Source organism: Lepidothrix coronata, unplaced genomic scaffold (assembly GCF_001604755.1).
Source record: "Lepidothrix coronata isolate B3197 unplaced genomic scaffold, Lepidothrix_coronata-1.0 Scaffold52, whole genome shotgun sequence".
NCBI classification, from domain to species: domain Eukaryota; kingdom Metazoa; phylum Chordata; class Aves; order Passeriformes; family Pipridae; genus Lepidothrix; species Lepidothrix coronata.
This window is the reverse complement of record NW_016690232.1, coordinates 138,425-163,747: the sequence shown is the minus strand read 5'-3', so window position 1 is coordinate 163,747 and position 25,323 is coordinate 138,425. Positions and strand designations below refer to the sequence as shown.

Below are 25,323 nucleotides of genomic sequence, written 5' to 3'. Positions count from 1 at the left end.
ATTAAGCTCAACGTAGAAGTGTAGGCTAAGGCTGGGAATTAACTGACATTAGATCAGCTAAAAAATCACAAATATTTTTCCTCATGAGTTGGGATGCTGGAATCAGAGGGCCATGTGGGTGCTGTTCTAGCTGTGGTCAAACTGTTCATTGCCACCTCTTGGGTGTAGCAGGGCAGGATTCAAGGCTGGCTGTCAGTCCTTGTTGGAACACAATGTACAGTTAACTGTTTTGGCTTCATGCAAACAGAGAGCTAGCAAATAGGTTTTCATAAAGAAATACCTTACAAAGGTATTCTATAAATCCTTTATAGAATCTGAATTTGTTTAAACTCAGAAGCTAGACAGATTTAATTCGATACACAGTGATTCAACTATTTTAATTTTTACACTGGTAATCTTCCAGTGTGATGGGCTAAATGCTAATGAGCATCTTGAAGAAATTTTTTTTGTAACTTCCACTTATTTTTTTATCTTGGCTGCATCATTTATGCTGTGAAATTTTTGTTAGATTACTAAGTGTATTCACCAGGATTTGCCAGACCAAGTTTTCATTTTTCAGTCAGTGCCCTAAAGATAATTCAAAGGCTTTTCTTTTGGCCTGTAACAGGAAGCCCCAGATGAATCCTACTGTTCTTCATGTCATTTACTCTGTTCTTTGTATGCAGAAGATAAAAATGCTGTACAGAAAAGGATGGAACCATGAAAAAGAACAGAGTTGCTTTCATAGCATTTCTAACTTGGAATAAGGAAGATAATTCTAGAAAAATGACAGTTCACCCATGAGCAGTAGGAGCTCAAAGAAGGGACGTGGAATTTAAGTGAGAATAAGTGTGTGGGACCTTTTGTTTTAAACACTTTGTATGAATGGTGTTACTCTGTCAAGTCATAGCATGACTGTTCACATCTAGGAGGAAATATAAAATATTGAAGTGATTTGCTGGCAGGAGTTGTTGATAATGACAGATTTGTTTATAAGTGTCTTCATATTCTTTTTTTTTTTTTTTTAGTTTTGCAGTATGTGATGTTGATATTCTGGGTCATGATTATGAAGATGTTTTATATGCAAATACACCTGTTTCTAGAGCATCTAGAATGTATATGTCCATATACGTGACTGGTTTCCATATTAATGACTTCTTGACAGAAGTTTAGCTACAGTAATTCTATTTATGTTGAAGTTGCCTACAGGAAATTTATTGGAAGTAGAATTGCAATGAAAGAATATCTTTCATGCACAAAATCACTAAGTTCCCTGCAACAGTGTTCACACCTGAATACAAAAGCTGTCAACAGGCTGTCTCTAGGCACAAAGTAGGTAGCTGCTTTAGGTGAGCAGATTGCATGGGCCATGGTGGTGTTGCTGCTTATCTTGTTTACCTTGATCCTTGAAGGCAAGTGCTGGGGGCTGCTGTTTGGTCATCCTGATGTATCAGGGTGTGCAGCAACATGGTCACTGCTGAACAGCAAGCAATATTGTCCTATTTTTCCACCCTGAAACAAATTTTCATTTGCCCTGACTCTGTACTTTCTGATATTTCTCTTCAACTGTCTGAGGCTGTTGCCCTTCCCTTATTCCCACTGACTGGCATCACTACCTTTTGCACAAGGAGCTCCATCCTGAATTCTGGGCAACAAGGTTGAGTGCTGCCTTTTCTTCCCCCATTCAGTAACCACTGAATATATTCCATGTTAGGGTGTGAATACCTTTAAAATAATTGGTCCTCTGGAGGTCTAGTCAACACAAGTAAGAGGACGGGTCACAATGGCGTAATTAAGGCCTTTATGAGCAAATGCAGATGACTGATAAATTTTACATTAAAGTAATTCTGTTGGGTTTTTTTGATTTGTTTTGTTAGAGACACTGCTTTGTGGTAATGGGCACTTTTTGTTGCAGAGTACAAGTGTTAGTCTGTATAATCTGTAATTTATGTAGGCCTTATCAAAACTGTTTGACTGTGGAGAGGTTCATAAACAGTATTTTACTATTTAACAACAGATTTTGTGCAAGGTCAGGATGATTTTGGAACTGATAACTGAACTAATACCATCGTGTAGAACATGCTCTATTATCTTTTGCCTTTAGTTGTTTGTGGTATAGACACACACTTTAATGGATCATATGTAGGAAAATAGGGTTATTTAACAATTAAGTACAATAGAATAGGTGATAATATTTGTTTTAAGTCACATTATTGTTCACAGTACCTGATAAAGCAATGTATCCAACATACTGATGCTGAAAACCCTGCCAGCAGCAAAGGGCAGTCGAAACATAAATGCAAGATTAGATCCCTTCTCCCGCTCTTTCTGTTAAGGAATTAAAAAATAGAAAACACTTTTAATGATGGTTTTGGAAGGACTATAATAAAAACACAAAATTCATATTACCTTGAAAGAGATCAATAGTGTAAAATCCCTTTAATCTCTATATAGTTGCTTTCTACAAGTATGCAGCATCTTTGTCCAGTTTGTACAGTTTTTCAGGTTGAAAGATTTTGATTATTGTATATATTGTTTCAGTTGTATATATTGTTTCAGTCATCACATTTCAAATCGTGTGGGCATATTTTACCAGATCAATTTAAAAAGGATAGAAGGATAGAATACTGTGGATGTAGAAGCCAGGAACGTGCCAGAATGTGCCAGCAGTTTTATTCCACAATAAGTGTGATGCCCAGCATCTCCTTTACTGACACTTTTTGGAATTAATGAGGAAGGGGATATAACTACTTAAAGACAATCATAGATTATTTTTAGGAACATAAATAAAAGATCATGGCATGAGTGTGTTCTGTAGAACTTCATATATATGGCATTTTAAGGCACAGCTATTAGACGGAGATCTTTACTTAATCCTCAATCTTCCTATGTTTGTGACTTTGCTCAAGTGATGAAGTATAGAATTTTTACTGCTTTCTTTCTAAGTAATTACAGGTGTACTCTTGTGCTTTTAAGAACTTGTTAGCATGTGCTTCCTCTATTTAATTTAAAGTTAATTAATTATTTCCTTTGGGGTTTGCATGTTGTCAGAATAACAGAGAATATCTACACAGAAGGTCAAGTTCATACACTTTTCAGTTTTTTCCCCTCTTTTCTACCTCCATTTATATTTGTGCCAAATCTTTTTTATGGTTCTTTATCATGCTTTTATATTTTTACTATTCTACATAAATACCTATTTCTTCATATCAGTAAATTCTGTCATACCAATAACAAATCACCAGCCCCAAACTAATGTGAAACTCTGTCTCAGCCACTCTGTCAGTGGATGAAAGAGATGTAGGGCCCATCTCTGATAACAGGCAGTAATATGGGAGAGGCCATGAGAGGCTGTAACTGTTGTGTAACAACAATGCAAAGCTGCTCCAGTGAACATACAAGAAGTGGGGGGCAGTGTTGGTCATGCAAGAACATACAGAGGTGACAGAGGTAGTGGCTTGTTACAGGGAACAGTCAGTGCACTTGGTTTTGGTTCTATCCTAACCTTTTGTCAAGAACAGATTCATTTCCTGTTGTTGATCTAGAGCAATTTCCTAAAACCCCGTCAGTTCAACAGCCAAATGTGTATGCTAATGGTTTGTAAAGTTATAGAATTGTAGCTGATGTAAATCATTAGAGATCCATGTAAAATAAGACACTAATTAAGAGGTACCAATCTGTTTTTATAAACCACATGTCATTATTACTTGCTGTTACTTCATGTTAATTCAAATCTGCTTAATACCTGAACAGTATTAAAAACAAAAAATTGAGAGGGCATGCCCTGTCCTTAACTGAAGGTTAAAAAAGCAGCCTGGCTTTGTGTATATCACTGCAAATATACTGGGCCATCCCAGATAGATTTCTGCTCACCCAACATCTATATGCTTATCCCTGTGGAAGATACAAAATTACAGTATTGGTTTGATTAGAAGATATAGGAGCTTGTACTTATTTCAAAATGATGACTTGAAGGTTTAGAATTTTTATCCTTCAGTTAACACCCACAATATTTACTAGGAAAAAAAAAAATCATGGAAAACTAAAGTGGGAATCTTATCCCAAACATTATAAATCCTTTCTTTCAAGGAAGAGGGAGTGGTTACCTCACTTGTTTTCTTATCTAAGACAAATAGAGAACATAGATTTTAATAGATGTTAATTAAATAATTATAATTTTTAGACCATAGGTGTTTTGGTTTTCCTTTTCTCTGTTGTAAAAGGGCTGCTGCTTTCTCCTATGTCAGTGCTGAGTTTACTGTCAGATTTATTTATCTCGAAAATGAGAAAAGTTGCAGCTGCAACAGCAGATGGACAACTGATTTGTGTATCTTTCTTCTGCAGCCCACTGGGTTGAAAAGCCAATTTTGCAAATGTGTTTCAGTGCTACCTCAAGGCAACTTTCCTGACGTTTTCAGTCTTTCTGAAAATGAGGCGCTTAATGCAAAAATAACAAGCAACTATACGTTTCACTGCATTAGATAATTTTTACTGGAGTTTTTAATTGCCTTTCATTTTGCATGAGGGAGTTCTGAAACATCAAATGAACTACAACACCACCTGCGAAGTTCTTCCTGCAAATGTTAAGATGAAATGACAGGGAAATATCAACAGCAGGCAACTGCAACAGCAATGAAGAAAATGTTCTTTCTTTAAGGTAATTTATCTACCTCTATTTCAGCAGAACATAATTTGGATAGGAAGTTCATTAACTGTTCAGCTTCCAGCCTATATTCACAACTTTACATTTGCACAATAAATTAATAAATATAGGGAAGAATTTAAAATATTTTTAACTATTTCCAGAACCTCTGCTGGAAAAAATAGAGGAGCCTGTGTAAAGCAAAAAAGAATTGAGATAAATATCCTGTTTTCACTGCATTGAAGTAGACAGGCTACAGTCCAGAGAGTATTTCAGAAAAAAACTGAAATTAATTAAGAGAATATGTTAAAAAAATATTTTAAAAAACCCTGTAGGTCATGGCACACCAAGGAACTGAGTTAGGTTGGAACAGTCTTGAGGGCACCATCCAGGTGCTGGCACTTGTTGCCGTGAATAAATTGGCAACGCGTGATTCCAGCCAGTTTCGGCTTATCCTTCCTGAATTTACCATTGAGGGAGGGAGTGCTAAAGTTGAGGAGCCACAAGTGCAAACTTTAATGTATAGTGGGAGTGGCATAATCCAAATAAAGCTGTGCCTCCTGCTGCAAACAGCTGCTCTCTTTGCTTAACAACTTTTGTCTGGCTCCTTCACAGTTCTCCATGTTATGTGCTTGTCAGAATACCACCCAAATAAGATTGAGCCTTCATGCCAGGCAAAGGTCAACAAATCACAAAAAAATCACCCAGATATTTGCATCTTGTGGCCGATATGTAAGCATGACAGTCAACTGAGTAACTTATCCCATCTCACCTACACAGGCTGAATTTTTGCAGAATTTGATTCCTCTGTAAGAAAGTGGACTGTGAAGGTAAGTTTCTAGAAGAGGCTCGTTTCCATTAAGTAAAAATTAACTCCATGAATATTATACAATAAATAGTTAACTATATGAAATCCCCAGAATCTAGGAAATTTATTGTACGGCTAGAAAATGGAAATTATATGTTAATTCTGTATGATGGTAATGATTTTAGCATGAATTCAAATTTGCCAAGATATGTAAGATATCTGAGGTGCAGAGATTTGGAGGCTACACAAGAGAACCTAGCAGTAAGATAGATAGATAGATAGATAGCAAGGGGAAAAAGAGATGACTGGAGTGAAAGATTTCTGTCTTTGAAGACCGTCACAGTGATATTATTTATCTTACTCCCATAAACTCAGAAAATGGCCAGAAAGATCATGAAGGTGATACTGTAAGTTTTGTGCAGTGCAGAGGTGGGTAGGTCAGATCACCAATGAAGTTCTCTGGAAAAGAGGGTTGTCCTTGAGTTTACCAACTTAAACAGATGCACAGTATTACTTCATACGCTCCATCTAATGTTTTAGCAATAGTGTTTTGAACAAGCATATTAAATTTATCTTCCCGTAGCCTTCCTGTTCCACAGCTCACAAATGCCAATGTATGCATGTCAGTGCATAGAATATGAATGTTTTATATAGCAATTAAGTGGTGTCACTATCCTTACTGTCACTAGGACTGTCCTTTGACAGAGAACAATTGCTGTTCTCAAACTGTCACAGCAGCACCAAATATCTCATACAGATACAGGGTAATGCATACGGAAGATAAAGTTTTAGTGCCTTTAAAGTGATGTGGAATAAAAAATTATAATAAAAGCTGTATGTTTTAAGTGTTTAGTTAATGAAAAGGTGTTTCATGTTAATTGCCTGTATCAGCCTCTTGGAAAACCATATTAGCTCTGAATATTCAATTATCAAAAAATATTCACTTTTCCTTGAGATTGGTTGGTTGATTAATATTATATTGTAAGGTAATGGAAATCAAATCATGCTTCATTCTTAAATAAGGGTAGAGTTTTGAAAAAAAATATCTTTTACAGTAGCTTTCTACAACTATAAACCATTTCACTGTTTCCACTTGTTTTGAAATGATTGTTACAAAATCAGAAAAAGGAGTAAAATTATAACATTTAAATTGGGGGTAGGAGTGGAGGCAAATCTCCTTACCTTTTCTAATTTGGATAGAGCAAGAGAATAGCAGTCTTTGGCTCTGAACTGCATGAATCTCATGTTGGCTGGGTGAGTTAATTCTGTGATAATGCTCAGGCTTGAGAACAACCTGTATTTTAAAAGAATGTAACAGTTATACCCCTAATTATAACAATTAACATAATGCTACAGTCTGTGCTCACGTCCATGTTTTTAATGAAGTCCCTGAAACCTCTGATGGGTTGTGGCACAGTGAGATGCTGGTACAATAGCAGAGGAGACTACAAAACGTTCTCTGTAGAATTCACAAAGAAACATATACATTCAAACAGTTAACTGCTAGAAAGAAACCACTTAATTTCATTGCCAGAGGTTTTATTAAATGATTTCTAAAATGACACAAATCTGTATGAAACAACAGAAAATGCAAGGTTATACAGCCTTCACTTAGTGCCTGGTTGCATGTAAACTGCTACTGGTTTATGTACTCTTTCCATTTGATTTCTTTGCTTGAGTCCTGTTTGTATGCTGTGACTGGAGACTGAGCAACACAGATGAAAACTGACACTTGTGGGAGTGGCTGAGAAAATGTATGCTTATGTATACCTGTGTTGTCACTTTGAAATATTTACATATACAAAATATTAAACATTAACACCAAGTCAGGCTTCTAGTAACAAAAAGCAGTGAGGAAAGTTTAACTGTGATCTGACTGAAGTACACAGGTTTTGAAGAAGGAGACCAAAGAGCCCCTCCTCTGCACTCAGGGCTCTAAGAACTGGGAAGAAAATCATAGTTTATGCTATGTAAATACTAAATAATTTGGAATAGAACTCAGATTATTATTTGAGTATTTCCTCTAAAGTGTCAGAAAATAAGATGTGTATTTGTAATCTCTTCTGCTGATCCTGAGAGTACTTATCTACGCATGACGATAGATGTTAAATGTGATCATATGAGGCAAAATGGACTTGGCAAACTGGGTGAGAACATGGATCACTTAACAATGACCATTTGTGTGCACTGTTGTTGGAAAGGCATTTCAGGAATTTCTGTACCTTTGTACTGTTATACAATCTACTTCTGTCCTACTAAAGATTAAGTACTTAGGGATGGAGCCTACATGCATAGATTAAAGAGATGATAACCAAACCCTTGAGATGCAACTGTGAAATAATCTTCACTTGTATGCTGTGTGTTACAAAAACCTGCCAGTGCTCATGAAAGTATCACACTTGTAGGTATAAACTTGGACTTATAAAATAGCTTAACAAATGTGTTCAAGTTCAGAGGAAGGAGAATAATTTTCCTCTGCATTGATTCTGTACCATGTAGTATTGAATTACTTAAGCTTCTGCTGGCTGGATGTTTTCTTGTATTGCTGTATTAAAGGTCATGCATTCATATTTGAAAACTAACAATAACATTCAGAACTAAGAGTAACAGGAAATTAAAAGCTGATCTAATGATAAAATATACAAAACTTACAGGAAAAAAAATGCAGGTTGCTAGGTTTCCATTAAAGATGGGTTCAGTTTATCACCAAGATATGAGAACTTATTTATATTAGGAAATCAGTTTCAAAACTGGTATTGGTAAAATTCATATTTTACTTACGAGTGCCTTCTAGCTGACTTAGGGGAAATTACTCTCCAGGTAGTCTGGGACAGATTGCCTCTTGCCCTGGGTGCAAGGCACACTGCCTGCAAGCTTTCAGCACTGGAGCAGCCTACTTCTGTGCAAAGATCCCTCTCTTCTATCCTATTCTAGTAAGAAAGGACTGGACTGGGCAGAGAATGCCCTCATTGGCCTGATGGAAGGCATAGGTTGCTGTTGAACAGGTATTTGAAAATCAGACAAGCAAGAGATACATTTAGTTCTTTCCTGAACCAAAATGGTAAACCAAGAAAATAATGTAATGCCATCATAACACCTCATTTAGTTTATCTCTAAACTGGTGCTGACAGCTAGATACCAGCCAAACTATTGACTTGTTAGGTGTACAGCAGTCAAAAGCTTCTTGCAGAATTTCAAACAGAGCCTTCAAGACATTAGCTAGTAAAACTTTAAAACAGGGCCTCCCAAACACCACCATTTAAAGCTTTTAATTATTAGAGCAAGAGTAGATATAAACACTCCTTCTAGTACAGACCTACTTCCTGAGGAAACCCAGCTTTTCTGAGGTGGACTCGGAACTGTCTCAACTCAGTGATTGGCTTTTCATTTTAAAAAGTGAAAAGCATTTTAAGGCATAGTCCAAGAGTATAAATTTCTTCTTTCATTTTTAAACTGTGATAACTTGTTCTTTCCCATCCAAAGGATTAAAGATTTCCTTTCTTAGTCAGTGTGCCCATTTGAGTCACACTTCTTTACTCCTTTTAACTATAATTAAGTCAGGTAAGCTAGTGTTGTGACAGTTTTAATTGGTATGGAACAGCTTCTAGCCTTAAAGGTGCTCATAACCCTGTCCTTATGAAGAATTCGTCTGTCTTCTAAGGCAGGGGAGCAGGGCACACTCTTCTGACAAAGCAGGAATATAATTTATGTAAATCAAGCAATAATGTCAGAACAGATATATGAGAACTGCCAGCATAGGCCAAACAGTACTGCAGCTCACTCACATCACTGTTTCAGGCCTGAGTAGATGAGTGAGGGTTAGATTAGCCTGTGTCCTCTGAATGATTTCACTTGGTGAGACTTAAGTGGAATCTTCACTGTGATATCTTCGAGAACAGCATATATTAACTCCTGTGGTTTAAAATCCTTCTTTAACACTATAGTTTGTGTTAAGTGCTGTTGCTCTCCCCACGTTTAGTCTCTTCTTCATTAGTTTTTTATATTAATGCTATTATTAAGTAATGAAAAAGCTTTAAATATATTTTTAAAGGTAATTTACAAAACTATATACCTTGGTGCAATGAATGTAGTTTATTCTGTAGAACAGGTAAATGTCACTACCTTATGCCTCTTCCCAAAGCTTACTTATTTCTACACTTTTATGTAATATAAAAATGCAGTGTAATTATTGTAGGTGTTCTAGGAAAAAAAAAAATAGGAAAAAAATGTATACAATACACTCTTTGTGAAAGTTTACAGAGTTTTATGAAAAAGCATTGATAAGCCTTAAACCAAGCTATTTATTATGGTTTATTTTGACTGTGAATAGTACCATGCAGTCTGATACTGAACCAGATATGTGGCTTGTATGTGAGTTAAAGCTGCCATCTAGTTGCAAGCATTGTGCAAGACAACTGAAGGAGTATATAGTAAGATCTAGTTGGATACCTATGGTATGTAGTTTGCTACTATGATCTTTTACAAAGTAGAACACAGCTACAGGAAAATCCAACTGGTACTTTGCAAGTTTTATTTTTTATTCGACTCATTTTTCTGTTTTATATTTGGGGGTAAAATGCATTTCTGAAAAAGCGATGTATGTGAAAATCCTCAGCGAGACACCCTCACAGGTGTTTTAACTCAGCAGGTTAAAAGTAGACCTGAATGATGCACAGATTAAGTTTGATTATGGTTTCAAACCCAAATTTAATCAGTGTGATTATTAAACACACACACTTGTGCTAGTATCGGGTACCAATTCAAAAACCCAAAGATACCAAAAGACAGAACTAAACTTTCTTGTGCAACAGATTTTGCTTCTTTTGAACCTGTGAAGAAATGCTAACAACATTTAACTGCATTCTCACAGAGCTGCATTTACAAAAAAAAGCTCAGTTGAAATACCTGTATTTTAATGAGCTCGGTTTTCTAAGACACTGACAGATTCAAAAGATTTTACTGTGCACCTCTGTCCAGTTTTATTTGGAAGGCTTGACACAGAAAAGACGTAATTGCAATAAAAGCAATACTGAATGATACTCAATCCCCTAGGGAAAGACTTAATTTTTTTCCAGTTTTTATTGGAATGAACACTAGGATGTGCTGAGCCCCAAATCGGGGAGGCATTTCATAGTTGACTGGGTAGTGTGTTTTGTTTTGTGTGGGATTTTTTTGATGTTTTTGTTAAGCAAATAATACTTTTCACAGTTCAGAGACATGCATCTTTTCACACTTGTCGAACCAAGATATTTAACACAAAGGCTTTAATGAGGAGATGCTCGAAAGGAACAGGTTTAGCTTTTCATCATGGCCTCCTCAGCCTCTTCACTAGACTGATCATTTTATTCCTTCATGGCCCTTAGCATGTTGTTGTCATATCTAGTGTTGCCTGTATGTGCCATAAAACCTAACTTTTGTTCAAAACTAAACATTCAAACTGTGAACACTTACTACTAGCTTCATAATGATGCATTGCTTACCTTGTAGCATTAGAGGGATCTGCTTTTCATACTGGCTGTAGCATTATCGTGAAAGACTGGTGCACTGTGGAAAAACTTCTTTTCTCAACTACCTTTTGCCCTAAGTGTTCAAAAGTAGCTTTCTTTGCCTTCCTGTAAACCTGACAGTTAACTTTTAAAATGATCATCTGGTTTTGGGATGCAAACAATTTCATCTCAGGTTTCAGGAGAATACCTCAGGATTCTTAGTGTATTGCTGAACAAGATGGGAAAAAGTCTGCCCGTGTAAGAAACAAATTCATTTAATGAAAAACTTCAGCAGAAGAAAAAAGAATAATTTCTTATTTCAGCACAGAAAGCATCAAGTATTTCACAGTAATGAGGATGTAAAGATAGGTTGCAAAAATGCCTTACCTGAAGAGTGTTTGAACATTTACAATAGTCTTGGCATCTGCCATGTAGTCTTCTTCAGCACTCATTGTACTTTCTTTGTCCACCACCACCATATTAGCTGCAAAGGTGACCCCACATCTTAATAAGTCATCTAGGCTTTTATGAGGAGAAAGAGGGGGAAAAAGAAAAAAGCAACTTAAATATGGAACACTTAAAGGATTGGTGATGGTTGGCATTTGCAGATCAGCTCAGTCCCCTTCATTTCCATGTACATATCATAACTTCTAATATAATCCATATTAAGTAAACCATCTCAATTGCTTGACAGAATACAGAATCTACTTTAGTATATTGTTACAGTCCCTCTCTGTTTGCTAAATGATAAATTTCTTTCTTTTTTTTTTTTTAAATAAGCCTTTAAGGGTTACTGTGGAAGACAAAATACTGCAACAACTTGCTCCATGACAATTACTTTAGACAATAAAAAGACCCAAATAAATGCTCTGGGTTGCTCTTCCCCACAAGTTTATTTCAGTTTCAAAATGTTACTAAAAGTTCTACCAGGGTATCTAAGACATTAATCTTTTAGGTTAACCTATGAGTTGGAGTGTTCTCGTGATGCTTTTAGGAGCGGTTGTGGATCAGAAGTAACTTTAGACGCTGCCGGACTATGTTTCTCTGAAGCCTGATCACAGAACACACTCACAGACAACTGAGTTATGGTTCTCATCACGCCTTGTAGCTTTGTTTCCAAAATAAAGCATGTTTCAGCTGTTTTAACAATAATGTTTTCCAGAGACCCCAAGCATTTTTTGGCAAGTTTAGAAAGGACTTTTCTGTAACAATAAAGACTCCAGAAACCTAGCAAAATTTAAGTAAGTGAAATAAGAAGGGGTGAATTTCATAGTTTCCAAGGGAAAATGGAAAACTAAATTTCTGCATCACTCTGTTTACTTACAAGGTGAAGCTGTTTTGACATCATAATTGCTTCTTATTAGGTAATCTTACAATATTAACTAAGTCTTAATGTCCTTTTTTTCTTTTCCAAATTGTGCAATTTTTCTTTTCAGTAATGATCTTCTTAGGTTCCTAAATTTATGTAACACATTGTAAATTATTTTTGAAAATTTGAGTAAGGAAAACTACAAATATGTGGTGCTTTTTAACATCGTGTTTTGGAAGAATATATATAATTATTTTTGAAACTGTGCAATTTCACTGATGGTTAACTACAAGAAAAGAAAGGCTGATATTAAATGATCTATACTAACAATTTCAATGGACAAGTAGAACTCCAAGCTTTTTCTGAGTAATTTGTATTTCTGCTTTTTCAGACTTTCAGTTGATCCTTGAAAATAGCAGCATATACTGAAATTTCAATGCCAAATTTATAGAAAAACTAGATTCTGTTAATTCAAGAGAACAAGTAAGTTTTTTACTCTCTCCAAGGGGAATTAATATTATAGGCTTGTATCCCCAATTTGGTATTAGCTGTGCTGTGAAGCAGTTTTTTTAATTTACACTCTAGACACAGGCATTTACTAAAATACTCATGAGCCCTTCCTCTTCTGTTTCTGTCTGATTTTTACATTAAATCAATGTTGCTAAACCTATATGTAAACATATTAGTAGAGGTGAAGACAGAAATGTAGGAGTAAGTGATATTTTAAGTGGTGGAAAATGAAAACTGATGGACACATTCATGACTGTTTACATTCTGTAGCTATCTTTACAAAACCTGAGTCAATAAATTCAAACCATTTATAACTCAGTACAGAATAACACTGGAATAAGAGCTATAATCTGTTCATTTAAAGGGACATATTAATGCACCTGAATAAGTGTTAATCTTATGTTTTAAAGATATTAACTTGTGGTCCCTGCCACACTTTCCACTAACGATACCCTTATAAATCAGAAATTTGAAACCCCAAATTATAGCACACAGACACAAACCATGCATGCAAAAAGATCATCTTCAACTACAACACAGACTGAAACATGCAATCACGATACACACAACAAACCACTGAGAACTACAAAGTTAAGTTTTCTAACAGTTATTTCACCTACTTGTCGATAGAGCCAACCATGTAGTAAACCATTGGAAACCAACAGATTGCATCCAGAAAATGCATATCTGGCCTAAGCAGCAGATGGGATTACAAAGTGAAACACAGTATCACAACACCAGCATCTCTTCTAAAATATTTCAATAAACTGGTAGTTTTTTTGAAAAAAAATAACTTCTTTAATTCTTGACATTATAATATCGCTTTAAGCAGGAGAAAGGTTTGTAGATAGCTATGAATCAACAGTTTGCTGTGATCATAAAGAAGGATCAGAAGTAACACGCTTATATTAATAAATGCTTCTCTAAAATCAGCAATTTTATGACACACAACAATTCCAAGTGTAAGAATGAATGACTGATGTCAAGGACACACTACCAACTTATACTCCAATGCATGTCTTAGGAGTACTTAAAACAAGCAGCAACAATTCTTAATTAAAATGTGAAGTGGAAATCAAATCATCATTAGGGTTTTGCGACACCTACTCCATTCAAGCCAATGAGACAATATTAGATGAAACTTAATTTTTAAAATGGAATGTGAAAACTAAGATACTGTATTTTATTGCATGGTTTCTTTAATCATGACTTTTACTATGTTTCCTCTTACAATACCAAGAAGCATTGGAAATCTTAGAACGCATATGATGTATAGGTATCAGAACAGGCACACTGTAATAAATAGCCTTGATAAGCAGAGAAAACAGGAATATAACAAGGCATAGATATGTTCATTGGAGATGGTTGAATTCCCAAGTCCAATGAAGTAAATTAAAAAATTCCAATTGACTTGAATGGCAGCCTGAGTTCTACCTCCTTTCAGAGGAGTCACTGCAAACACTGCGTAGAGAGACACAACACTAAGGGTATTAGTTTAATTAGTAAGCATTGCTTTTACTTTATGCCAATCAAAAGTTGTTTTAGCCATTAAATATCACAACAGCATTAAATTCTGTAAACTCAGGCACTCTGCTGGCAAAAAGAGCAAGCACTAGAGGGCATCGTGTGCTCACGGCTTCAGTCTGACACTGCAAAGTGATTTAGCCTCCTTTAGGCTTCTACCAACTTGTGTAATTCACTGTATGCCATAGTATGAACATAAACCTTCTGTTTTGCAAACACAGGTGACTGAAGAGCTGCCTGAGGGAAAGTGGGACACTTCACAGCAGGCCTTTGTAGAAAAAAAATAATCCCTTAACCTGGAACATATCTATACAAAGGGATGTGTCAGCCCTGGAATCACAGCCTACAAGATGTTTTTGCTGCTGTCCTTTCTTAGAGTCATAGCTTGTTCTAATTTTCTGTATACAGCTAACCTCCATTTTTGTGTCTTTCAAATTGTGATTTTAAGTACTTGAGCAGTACCAAAGTGTGGAAAAAAAAATAAATTTCATTGTCAGATTATAAATGTACCAGTCTTGACAGAGTAGAATTTGTCTGAAATTTTAAACAGCTAATGCAAGAAAGGCTAAAAATTCCAGTGATCCCCAGACAGATATAGTAGTGACAACTATATTGCAGGTTTTAATTTCCTTCCATGATTTTATATAATTGTAGACAAAGGGTGTCTGTGGGTGTTCTCCTGGCTTAAATAACTGTTTATCTTTGAGTCTAGAATTATTAAAAGTATACCTAGCTGGTTCAGGCCAGTAAGTGCATTGTGTTAAGTAGGTTAGTGCAATTATGTAGCTGTGAAACTGTTACACAGCTTGCTTTTTAGAGTGTTTATGAAGTTATTTTGATTTTAAAAGTAGTATTCACATTATTTGGGGTATTTTTAAGAAAAACTTAGCTGAAACGTTAGCTGTGAAGAATAACAACATTTAAAGTTACTATGGCCATTTACAGTCAGTAAAAGGTCAACTTTGTATATGACAGTGAAATAGGGTATTATTTTTGTCGGTAACTTTCCTCAAAGATAAATGTGCCATAATATTCTTGATTTTAAGTTGGCCATATGAAAAGTGGTCATCTATTGAAGTAATGGTATAATGAGTTTAAAACTTGTCAAAGAAAAAAAAAATCTACTTACGGGTTATCCAGGAGTAACACAATGGGGTTCAGTTCTTTCTTTGGTCGGTAATAAGCTCTGAGTGGAACAATAAAGTTATATAAGCCATTGCCAGCAGTTTCTGCTGCAACTATAATCAATTTATTTTTGAATCCATAGGCTTTGGCATCTTCATAGTAGTTATGTTGGCATCCCTAAAATCAAAATAAGAAACAAGTTCAGTGGATGTGAATATTGTACCAGATTACCTGATATAGACCTGGTTAGACATAAATAAACACTTGGTGATGAAAAGGAGGAGAAAAAGAAAACAGAGCTCAGCAAGTGCTGAAGAAACCTTATCCCTAAGCAGAAATAAGAATTTATCTCTGTTCAGATGCCAGAGACAAATGAGAATGCAGTGTTATCCAGTAAGAGAAACTTCCTTTACCTTATCCAGTCTTAGACAACAGAAGGGTACTTTTTCATGCAGAAGATGACAAAATGTGGGAGAACTTCCAATATATGGAGAGTAAGGAGGATAGCCTTTGGCATACCTAGAATAGAACAAACATTTTTCAGTAGAGCAAATTACCGAAACACAGCTGACTGTACTACTATTTTATGGGATGTTTATACATATGTCTAAGTTTTGCAGAGTCAAGGATGTGAAATGAACTGTTTAATAAAGGTCAAAGGAATGTATTTTGCTGTTTCCATGAATTCAGTACAGCTTAGTGAAAGCTGTCATGCTTCTGTGGACTGAAGAAATTTTGCTTCGGGTTTTGAAAATAGGCTGATATATCATAGTGTGCTCTCCTAGTGTTTTGAACTGGAAACTGCTGAGGAAGTTAAAAAAGGAAAGAAAAGAAATAGCAATAACTGTATTTCTGCTCTTCCTTCTCTAATTTTACTTTCAAATACTTATCAAGAATGAGTGAAGTCATTACCTTTTTGCTTTATTAAAATATTTTCAAAATGGCTGAAATAAATTTTAAATGGCAAATCCTCTTGCTGATAAGATGAAATTTCTAATTTGCCTTAGTTTTTTGCAAGAGGCCTTTTAAATCCCGAGATTTCATTCTGCAGATTTAAGATGACTTGTTCTATTATTTTTTTCCTTAGAACTGTATAATATTCCCTGGGGCTTCTCATGCTTGCCAGTGTTGGAGATGGGAAACTCTGGTAGGTGAGCCACTGGCTTAATTGTGTATTTCACTTTTAACATCCCTGTCAGCAATCCCAATAAACATAATTGCTTATCTATATGGCAGTTACATGATTTGATCTTCTGGGTTTATCTGGGTAATGCATCATTGCTCTCAGTAATACGTTAATGAGTATTTTAAATTAGACATGATAATTTTGTCTCATACTGGTTTTTTTGTCATTCCTACATTTGGAAGTCAGACACCTCACCCCAGCATTCAACAAGCCTGTTAGATGATCTGATTATCAATGCATTCTCACGGCAGGAGTACTTATCTGTTTCCAAATTAGTTGAGTGCTAACTTAGTAACTAAAGAAGGTAAGAAAAATGGCCATAAAATATGCTATGAAAAAAATTTCAGACACAACTAGATCTTTTATAACAGCAGATAGAAAATCTCCAGCCAATGGAAGAGTTAACCTGTTGGGGCTTTCTTTATTTCAAAATAGGCTTATGGCATTCTGCTAGCAGAAAATAGCATTTCATAAAAGGGAATAATTCCATAATTGGGCTTTATGGGTCTTGCTTCCTACAACTTCTCGGATTGATCTGCATGTCAAAAAAATCGATAGATGCCTTTCCCATAATAGTGGCTTTTCAAATTATGTTTAATACACATACTCTAAGCCTGCAGAGACTTCATCATCTGATGGGGTAGTTTCATCTTCTGACTGGTCACTTAGCAGGTCACACGTCTGAAGTGAGGATGAGTCTGCAACCTCCAAAACTGGTGCTATGCTGGGCCGTCTGCCCTCCTTCCCTCCGTCAGGAGGAAGGGCCAGCGTAGCTCCGCTGGACGCTCGGCATCCTGTGTCTTGGAGATCGATAGCCACGGTCCCTGAGGTAGCGTTGAAAACATTTCCTCAGTGTGCTTGTCAAAACATTTCAATGAGATTCCCATATTTAGTGGGGATTCTAACTACATGGCCAAAGACTGAAAGTAATACTATATTGATTGTGTTTATTACATTAAAATATAACAAATATTAAAACTATACTTGAGGAAAGTAGCACTTTTTCTGACTGTTAATATATGTTGTCTTGTTAACTGCCCTTTTAAAATGACACCTTATATAAGAATCTATACTAATATACAGCAACAACCTGTAGATTTTCCTAAGGGCATTTTTTTTAATCAAAGAGGCTTACAAAAACTTACTACAGACAACCAGGTAGGAATGCCAAAGTACTCATGTGATTTACCCAATTGTTTTGCTTTGCATACACTTTAATATTACTTTATTATACACCATTCTTAACCAGTTTAATACCGTATTGTCAAGTAAAAGAAAAAGATACCCAAATTCCATTTGTTTTGGGTTTTGTTGTTGTGGGATTTCTGTAAATATGAGGGCAAGTGTTTAATATTTTTACATGTTTTAGTTTATTTACATGATTATAGGTTTTTAAAATTTTAGGAATATGGTTTAAAACATACTAATGTACTATATATTGAATAAGAACTTGTTGTGAGGGTTTTTTTATTTTACTTACCCATGCTGGCTATTATACTGTGTACTGGTAGCCTGGAAGCTCCATGGTAAGATAATTTTGATTCGTGGTTTTTTCTATGCTTTTCTTGCTTCTTAAAAGCAGAATTCTCTTCTTTGGTGATATTTATATAAAAGCATATATCTGTAGAACTCATGATATATCGAGGACCTGGATTCAGCAAAATGTTTTTGTTATCTTCCTTTCTAACACCAATCAGACAGACTCCAAACCTTAATTAGAAAAGGAAAGGCATGGTTCATTTTGCATAGTCCTGCATATACCAGAATTTCCATTGTCAAAAATGAACCTTGGGTATATTTTTATATTTTGCACGTTATGAATATTTGCAGATTTTTGGATGACAAGTATGTTTGAAAAATGTTGTCTGCTAAATAGGCCACTTCTGATCAAGCAGTTTTTATGAGCTCGTGAATTCCTAGGCAGTTGAATCGTATGGTTTTCTTAACCCCCATAATATTCTTCTAATGTTGTTCTAGTTGGTTTTTTTTCCTATCAGATGAATAGTCCCTTCTGGGAAAATATTAGTAGAAAGATGGATATATAACATGAAAAAGTGTTAATCATGTTAAATTGTTGCATTATTCATAAGTAATGGAAACCATTTTCCTAATTCATTTTTGCGATTCACTTCTAGAAATGTATTCGATTAGCAATAGAAAATAAGGAATTACAGCAAAAAACCTAATCTTTCACTCATTAAGTATGAGAATAAACTCTGTATTCAGGGTTTGATAAATGTTCATTTTGTTAAATATATACAAACATACGCAATTTGTGTTTATTTTATGTGTTTACCTCATAGAGCAGCATCAAATAAGTGATGCATCATCTGGAACTTAAAAAAGATATGTTATCATCTAACGGAAAAAAATACGGGTTTATTTCCGACCAATCACCAGAATGTACCGTATGCCACCTTTAAATTGAACGTGTTGCATAAAATGGTTATGCCACAAAGGAAGCCAGATTTCCAGCTGAGTCCTAAATAAATAAAAACCCCACACCCTCCCCCTCATTCTTTTCTAGATTGTTTTGGGCATGGAAAAGGACTGATGTTCTCATAAAACCTCTCTAAGGTTCATTTTTTTTTTTCTGACTGTCCAGCTTATGCTTTATATCCTTTACATTCTACTCTCTCAGACTGAGAAGGCCTGTACAGAATGAACACGAGCTTTTACCTGACCAGCTATAACTTACAGAAATATACCCATATGAGTGGCCAGGTACAGAGTAATGTGTAGTACTGCGCGTTTGAGTGCATAGCTGTGTTGCAGACAAAACAAGCAATTATTTGTTTGAACTTTTAACTGTTGACAGGAAAATAAACATACTTTTTATGTGCATGGAAAGAAGCATATGTGAAGCTCTTCCCCTCGTACTCAGCAAAAAAAGTACTTTCTTCCAGGTTAATATGATACACTTCGTTACCAGAGCATCTGCCATACATTTTCTGCCATTGTTCTGGTGACTGCTGACACTCCCTGAAACATGTACAGATAAACAGAATAATTGAAAATATAATGTAAAATTCTTATTAATCACAACAGCATTTCATGGCAATAGAAACTACAAATGTCTGTTAAAAAGGTCCATTAGGCTGATCTGAAAGAAATATTTGAGATCAAAGCCTGGTAATACTGTAAGTACAGAGATTATTTTTATGAATTAAAGAGCATTTTCTGCTAAGTAATAGGCATATAAGATTATGTACTTTAATATCAGGAGAGAGATAGCTGAATTACTTTAAATTCACACCATAATAAGTAGATTCATTGCAATTTAAAGATGACTGGTGAAACCACCAGCATGCTCATTCTACTCATAAAGACAGTGTCTTCAGATGCTTTGTAGCAGACTGTCTGGTTCCTGTTTGAAGTAGGTAAAGAATCATTAATAATAACTTACATAAGATAGAGTAATTTCTCTTTGGTCACTTTATCTGTAAGAAAGATTTTTTGCATTTGCTTATCGGTGATCTTTACCCTATGGACATTTTTAGTTACTGTATCTTGTATAGTATTACAAGTATATATCTTCTTTTCTCTAGTGCAAGAGAATAAGCATATGATCCTTTACTCTGTGCAGCTAATGTTCTTTATCCAAATGGAGTGTTTAGTGGAAATGTTCCAAACCTCAGCTAACAACAAAACTTGTAGCCCTGGGGCTTCTGTGAACTTTTTTATTAGAGTTTCATGGTGAAACAAGGTTCTGCCTGCCTGAGTTTTACTGGATGTAATGGATACATATATAGACTAGACATACGTAAGTGCAGATAGGTCATAAAACTGACAAATGTGTTCTGTGTTTTGCCAGTTGGAGTGAAGATCTCAAGGTATTGGGAAATGCTCCTTTATGCTTATTTGTACATTTTCAATATCTTCACACAATTTCTGTTTTTCTTCAGTTTACCATGTTTCTCCACCTTCAGCGTGAAAACATTTTGTTTCAGGATGGAAATAAGTAAACCATTTTTACTGCAGCAGTATTAACAAACAGTGCACTTGGTGTAGAACAGCAGAAATAGAAATGAAATTACAGAAAACTTTTCCATATTTGACTTTCCCCCCTATAATAAAACGTTCACCTGTTTAAAGTCTGCTTGGTTCCAGTTAGTTGTCTAAAAGCTTCCCATGGAGCTGTTCTGCAAAGATCACATTAAGTACAAGTCAGTCAATATTTTGTGTCATAATACAAACCCTGGTAAAGTCCTATTACTGAATTAGATAATGAGATAACATTTAAAGATAAGATTATAATATTGAGATCAATAATAAGATTATAAATAAGATACAAGGTAGTCCTTTCACATGTCTGAATTTGTGCTGATGGAAAATTCTCTGATAGCTGTTAGGAATGCTGCTTTTCTTTTATGTGCATGTCATATGAAATAACTAAAAAAGGCTCTGTATTCTGTGCTTGTCAGATAAAGGTAGGCAGATGAAGAATGTATTTCATCTCAGTGCTCAGGAGGTATGGAAACAGTATTTTGTTGTTGTCTTCTTAACAAAGCCTGGTACAGACAGTGCCATTAAAATCTTGACATCTGTTGTTCTTGATAGTAAAAGTTCTGGCAAGAATTTCTGTTTTCCCCATTCAGGGCACAGGGGAATACTACAAATGCCACACAGAAGGTTAAATAACTCTGCTTGTAAATATCATGATATTACTGGTCCATGGTAACTTGGAAAAAAGTTAGCATTTTTACAAGACTTGTGTAGTCTTGTAAATACTTGAATATCGTACCTATATTCAGGTATTCCATCTCTACAGATACATTTTGAGATTTACTTTTTAAAGCACCTGTCTGCCCACAACATTTTATTAAGAATACCTTATGATTCCAAGAATATAGCATAACAGAGATATACCAGATGTGGTAACATTAGTTTAGTAAATACATAGAAGTGTTATTGTGACTATGCAGTCTGTAGAGACACTGTAATTCTGTATCCTTCCAGCAGTGTGGTTATATTAAAAACCATGTATGTTTGTTTGCTTCTTAATGTACAGGAACTGAATAGCAAATAATATATGTTATCAGAAAAACATTTTTTGAGCTCAGTGAAACAGACCTGCAAATTAACATATCGAAATAGGGCTTTGCTGGTGTTCTTAAGTAGAACTTTGGCATAGATCCACAATTCAATCTACTAAATTAGAAATACAATTTTTTTTCATATTTTATGTTGTAGAAGTGGCACAACAGCATGCAACAAACTTAAATATTGGAGGAGGGGTGTCCCTTTGACATTATAATGCCATGACTGAAATATCTTGGTGCTTTTATTGTGCAGAAAGTTCCTTCTTCTTTTTTAAAACTGCAGTTGTTTAGGAATTCAGGGTAAGCTGTTTTCCAAAGAATATCAGCTATGACTTTTACCAGTTGTTTGGGTTTGTATGGTACTAAATACTTACTGTCCCCTAGATGTATGAACCAACAGTGTGATTAATGTAGAAGTAGCTGGGCATATACAATTTAGAGCTAGCATAGCATATTTGAATTCCTCTTCACACACAACATGATCTGTAGGAGAAAAAAAGAAGATATAAATTGTTTTACAAAAATACTTTCAATTGAACAGAATTATCACTTCCTTGTCTAGGAAATCAGTGAAGATGTATCATCCACTTGCTTCAGGATCTTCATCTTCCACTTGAACCTTGGAAATGAGGTGTGTATGATTTGCCCCATCTTTGCTATCTCTCAGACTGCACGAGGTTTGCATCCAGTTTGTGCTGTCTGTCCTGGATTTACACATGGAGAGGATGCAGTGGCTCTGTGAATCCCACTTCCACTCTCCTGTTGCACTAGCTGTAGGAGTAAGCTACGAAGCATAGTCTGGTTTGTATCTTCTGCACTTAAACTGCCAAATCTGTACGTGCTTTCAGTGTCATATGAATTATTATTGCATGCTAAGTCAGTTTTTCTTCTGAATTTAGTGTTTGATTCAGTCTATGTCCTTTCAATGGGAGCAGAATTAGCTTCTGATTAGAAAGAATATTACAAGTAGTACAGCTGATTACAAAAGATAAGCCATATGAAAATTGCTGAGTAAAAGTAAGCAAATAATTTCCCCACCTAGATCTGAGCTATCTACATAGATATGCTTCTAGTTTCATTAATATATCATTGAAATCCTTAGGACCACCTTGCCTAATATACTTTCTAGTCAGAATATAGCTATAAGCATGCCACTTACTGAAAATAAAAGTGAAGGCATACAAAGTATGCCTTCTTTGTTCCCTATTGTTTTGAAATATCAAGAGGCTTTTCAGTAACAGAATCATTGACTACTGAAAGGAGAAATTAATTCTGTCATTTTCTGAAGATCAAGGCCTATTTAAATGTCATAGGGAAGGGATGAATTTAGTTATATAAAGACACTGTCAAATATAAAACAAAATAAGATTTTTCCTCCTGTAAATGTATTTCACTTATAGCAATTAAATATTTCTGCAGAAAATATTTCAGATAGAAATACGTTCTTTTAGTTGACCTTATGCCATTAAGAAATCTATTTGAATTTCAAACCAGAGATTTTGAGAGAGTAAGACATAGTCTAGTGGTTGGATGGAATATCTGAATTCTGTTACCATCAGTCAGATGGCAAAGATTTATGAAAGTGAATACCAACTTCCTCATAATGAAGGAATGAGAATTTTACATATTTTTTAATTTGTATAGGATTTGGCTAAATAACCTCCCCTTATTTTTTTTGTTTAGAATGTTTTTATACTATAGCTAATAATTTTGAAAATACAAGCAAGAAAAAATACACAAGAAAATTATTTAATTGTTATTTCAGATCACGTACTTGAGCCAAATTGGACATGATGATTTAATATATATAAAAGAAAATTAAAATATCATGGATGGCACAATGCAAATGAAGTATAACTTAGACTTAAATACTCTGTATGTTCTATACTCTCTACCATATGTGGTGGACTTTTTGGACAGACTTTATGTAAAGTATTATCTAACAAAGGATATAGTACACAGCAAACAGAGACTGCTGTCCTACAACAGCCATTCTAATCTCGTATGTCTAAGAGATCCACATTGTGCTGTCAAGTGTTTTTTCATCAAGAGCCATGATGCTGGGACTTGCAGGACTATTTCTACACCAGTTGTAGACTTTGACCTTGTGTGAGTTAATTATGCCTTTCATGATTTGTTATGCATCTGTAAAATAGGTATATGAAAATAACACCCCACAGACTTCAGAAGTGTTTTGACGCTTTTGACTTCTTAGAGGTACTTTGACACCACCATGTGAAAGCTTCTTCAGTGATCTAATTACCACTACTAGAAATTTTGTAGCCATTTGAAACACAAAGAGAGGTACTATGGGTTTCTCCTCTTGGCTACAGTTAAGTTCTTGTATAAGCCACAGATCAGGTAAAAAATACTTTGCTCATTTCTGCAATTCATTGACAGATTATAGCTTGTCTATAACATTACCCTGTTTTGTATGTATGTTCAGGACTCACTGTGGAGCTGTGGTGAGGACTATTCAGAACTTTATCTGCTGCTTTATCTTCTAAAGTGAGAAGGGAGGAAGATGGGTGACAGCTGTCCCACTCCTCAGGTCTTGGACACCATTCAGGTCCTCTGACAGCAAGTACCAGAATCAGCAAATTGCTCATTTGGGGTGACAGTAAAGCAGCCAAGGAAAACTTTGGTTTATCTTGAAATGAATAATAAATATGTCAAATCAGTTTACCAAAAAGAAATACTGTGATTGCATTTGTACTAATGAAATATTCCATTTAGAATTTCCAGAAGCTGTAGTTTCTGTTGAAAATATATTTCGACAGAAATTATGTTTCTAAGGCTGTCTCAAACAGATGTAGTAATGCAGTGTGGTGAGTTATGGTTTATGTAATGTTATTGACCATAAAACGGAGTCAGAATACTGATTTATGACTGCAGCAACAGCCATGTGGTAAGCATGTCCTAGACCTGGCACGGTTATTCTGAGAAACGTTACTTTTGTCAATTTAATAAATTAACATAACCACTACCAGACCAGATAGGGGAAAAATGCCCATCCATTACCTGGAGACTATTTTTATCTGTAATTGGATAGATTAATCATCAGATGCATTCAATATCCATTTCGGTGAATCTGGACTATGTTCCTTTCAAATAAACTACTGAAGGTTTAACGTCAGACTTCAACAATCTGTGCTAATTCATTGGTGCATTTTGAATAAATAGAGAATGTCAAAATGTATCCCCATTTCCTGGAATTGCAATTATGCATTATTTCCAAACAGTCAAGGTAAAGGTAATTAATTTATTTTCTAGCATATATATATAAATATATATATATATATATATATAAAAGTTTTAAATTCAACTCAGAAAATATGTGATTTAGTCCAGTCTCTGAATTGCATATATTGCTCTGCCAAGGACAATTTTAGTTTCCCATTTGTGCTGAAATGCAAGGCCAGACATGCAGTAAGGATACATGGCCTTTTGTAGCCCCATGTGTTTGAAGAAGTGGGAACATAAGCATATGAAACATAAGAAAACTATATGTAACTGCCAACAAAGGAAAATGCTTTATTACTGACAGAAAACCCTGGGCATGTCAAGGCATTTATATATTGGAAATTTCTAAGGAGAAATCAAAGAATTTCAGTTTAAGAGGTAAGAGTGTTTCCTTGGCCATCTGACAACTGTCATGTTAGAGTGACTGTGTATTTCATACCTTAAACTTGCAGTGGAGTTTGCTGGGACA

At 35.2% G+C, this 25,323-nt stretch overlaps 1 protein-coding gene across 10 annotated transcripts in view; it reads right to left on the bottom strand.

Moving 5' to 3' along the window:
• KCNT2 (potassium sodium-activated channel subfamily T member 2) overlaps positions 1-25,323 on the bottom strand; it is a 119,954-nt gene that overhangs the window by 15,207 nt on the left and 79,424 nt on the right. For 5 of the 10 annotated variants that reach the window (XR_001874980.1, XM_017815868.1, XM_017815869.1 and 2 more), the window contains 11 exons: positions 21,986-22,094; positions 20,655-20,711; positions 19,402-19,551; positions 18,050-18,279; positions 17,177-17,393; positions 15,797-15,902; positions 15,388-15,560; positions 13,355-13,426; positions 11,303-11,437; positions 6,612-6,723; positions 2,206-2,307 (listed from right to left, as the gene is read on the bottom strand). Coding sequence is in view for 9 of the 10 variants with exons in the window: in XM_017815868.1 (XP_017671357.1) it covers positions 2,206-2,307; positions 6,612-6,723; positions 11,303-11,437; positions 13,355-13,426; positions 15,388-15,560; positions 15,797-15,902; positions 17,177-17,393; positions 18,050-18,279; positions 19,402-19,551; positions 20,655-20,711; positions 21,986-22,094 (1,463 nt within the window). In the remaining variant the exon portion in view is untranslated. The remainder of the gene's footprint in view (positions 1-2,205; positions 2,308-6,611; positions 6,724-11,302; positions 11,438-13,354; positions 13,427-15,387; positions 15,561-15,796; positions 15,903-17,176; positions 17,394-18,049; positions 18,280-19,401; positions 19,552-20,654; positions 20,712-21,985; positions 22,095-25,323) is intronic. The other 5 variants (XM_017815871.1, XM_017815875.1, XM_017815870.1 and 2 more) reach the window with 3 other exon arrangements.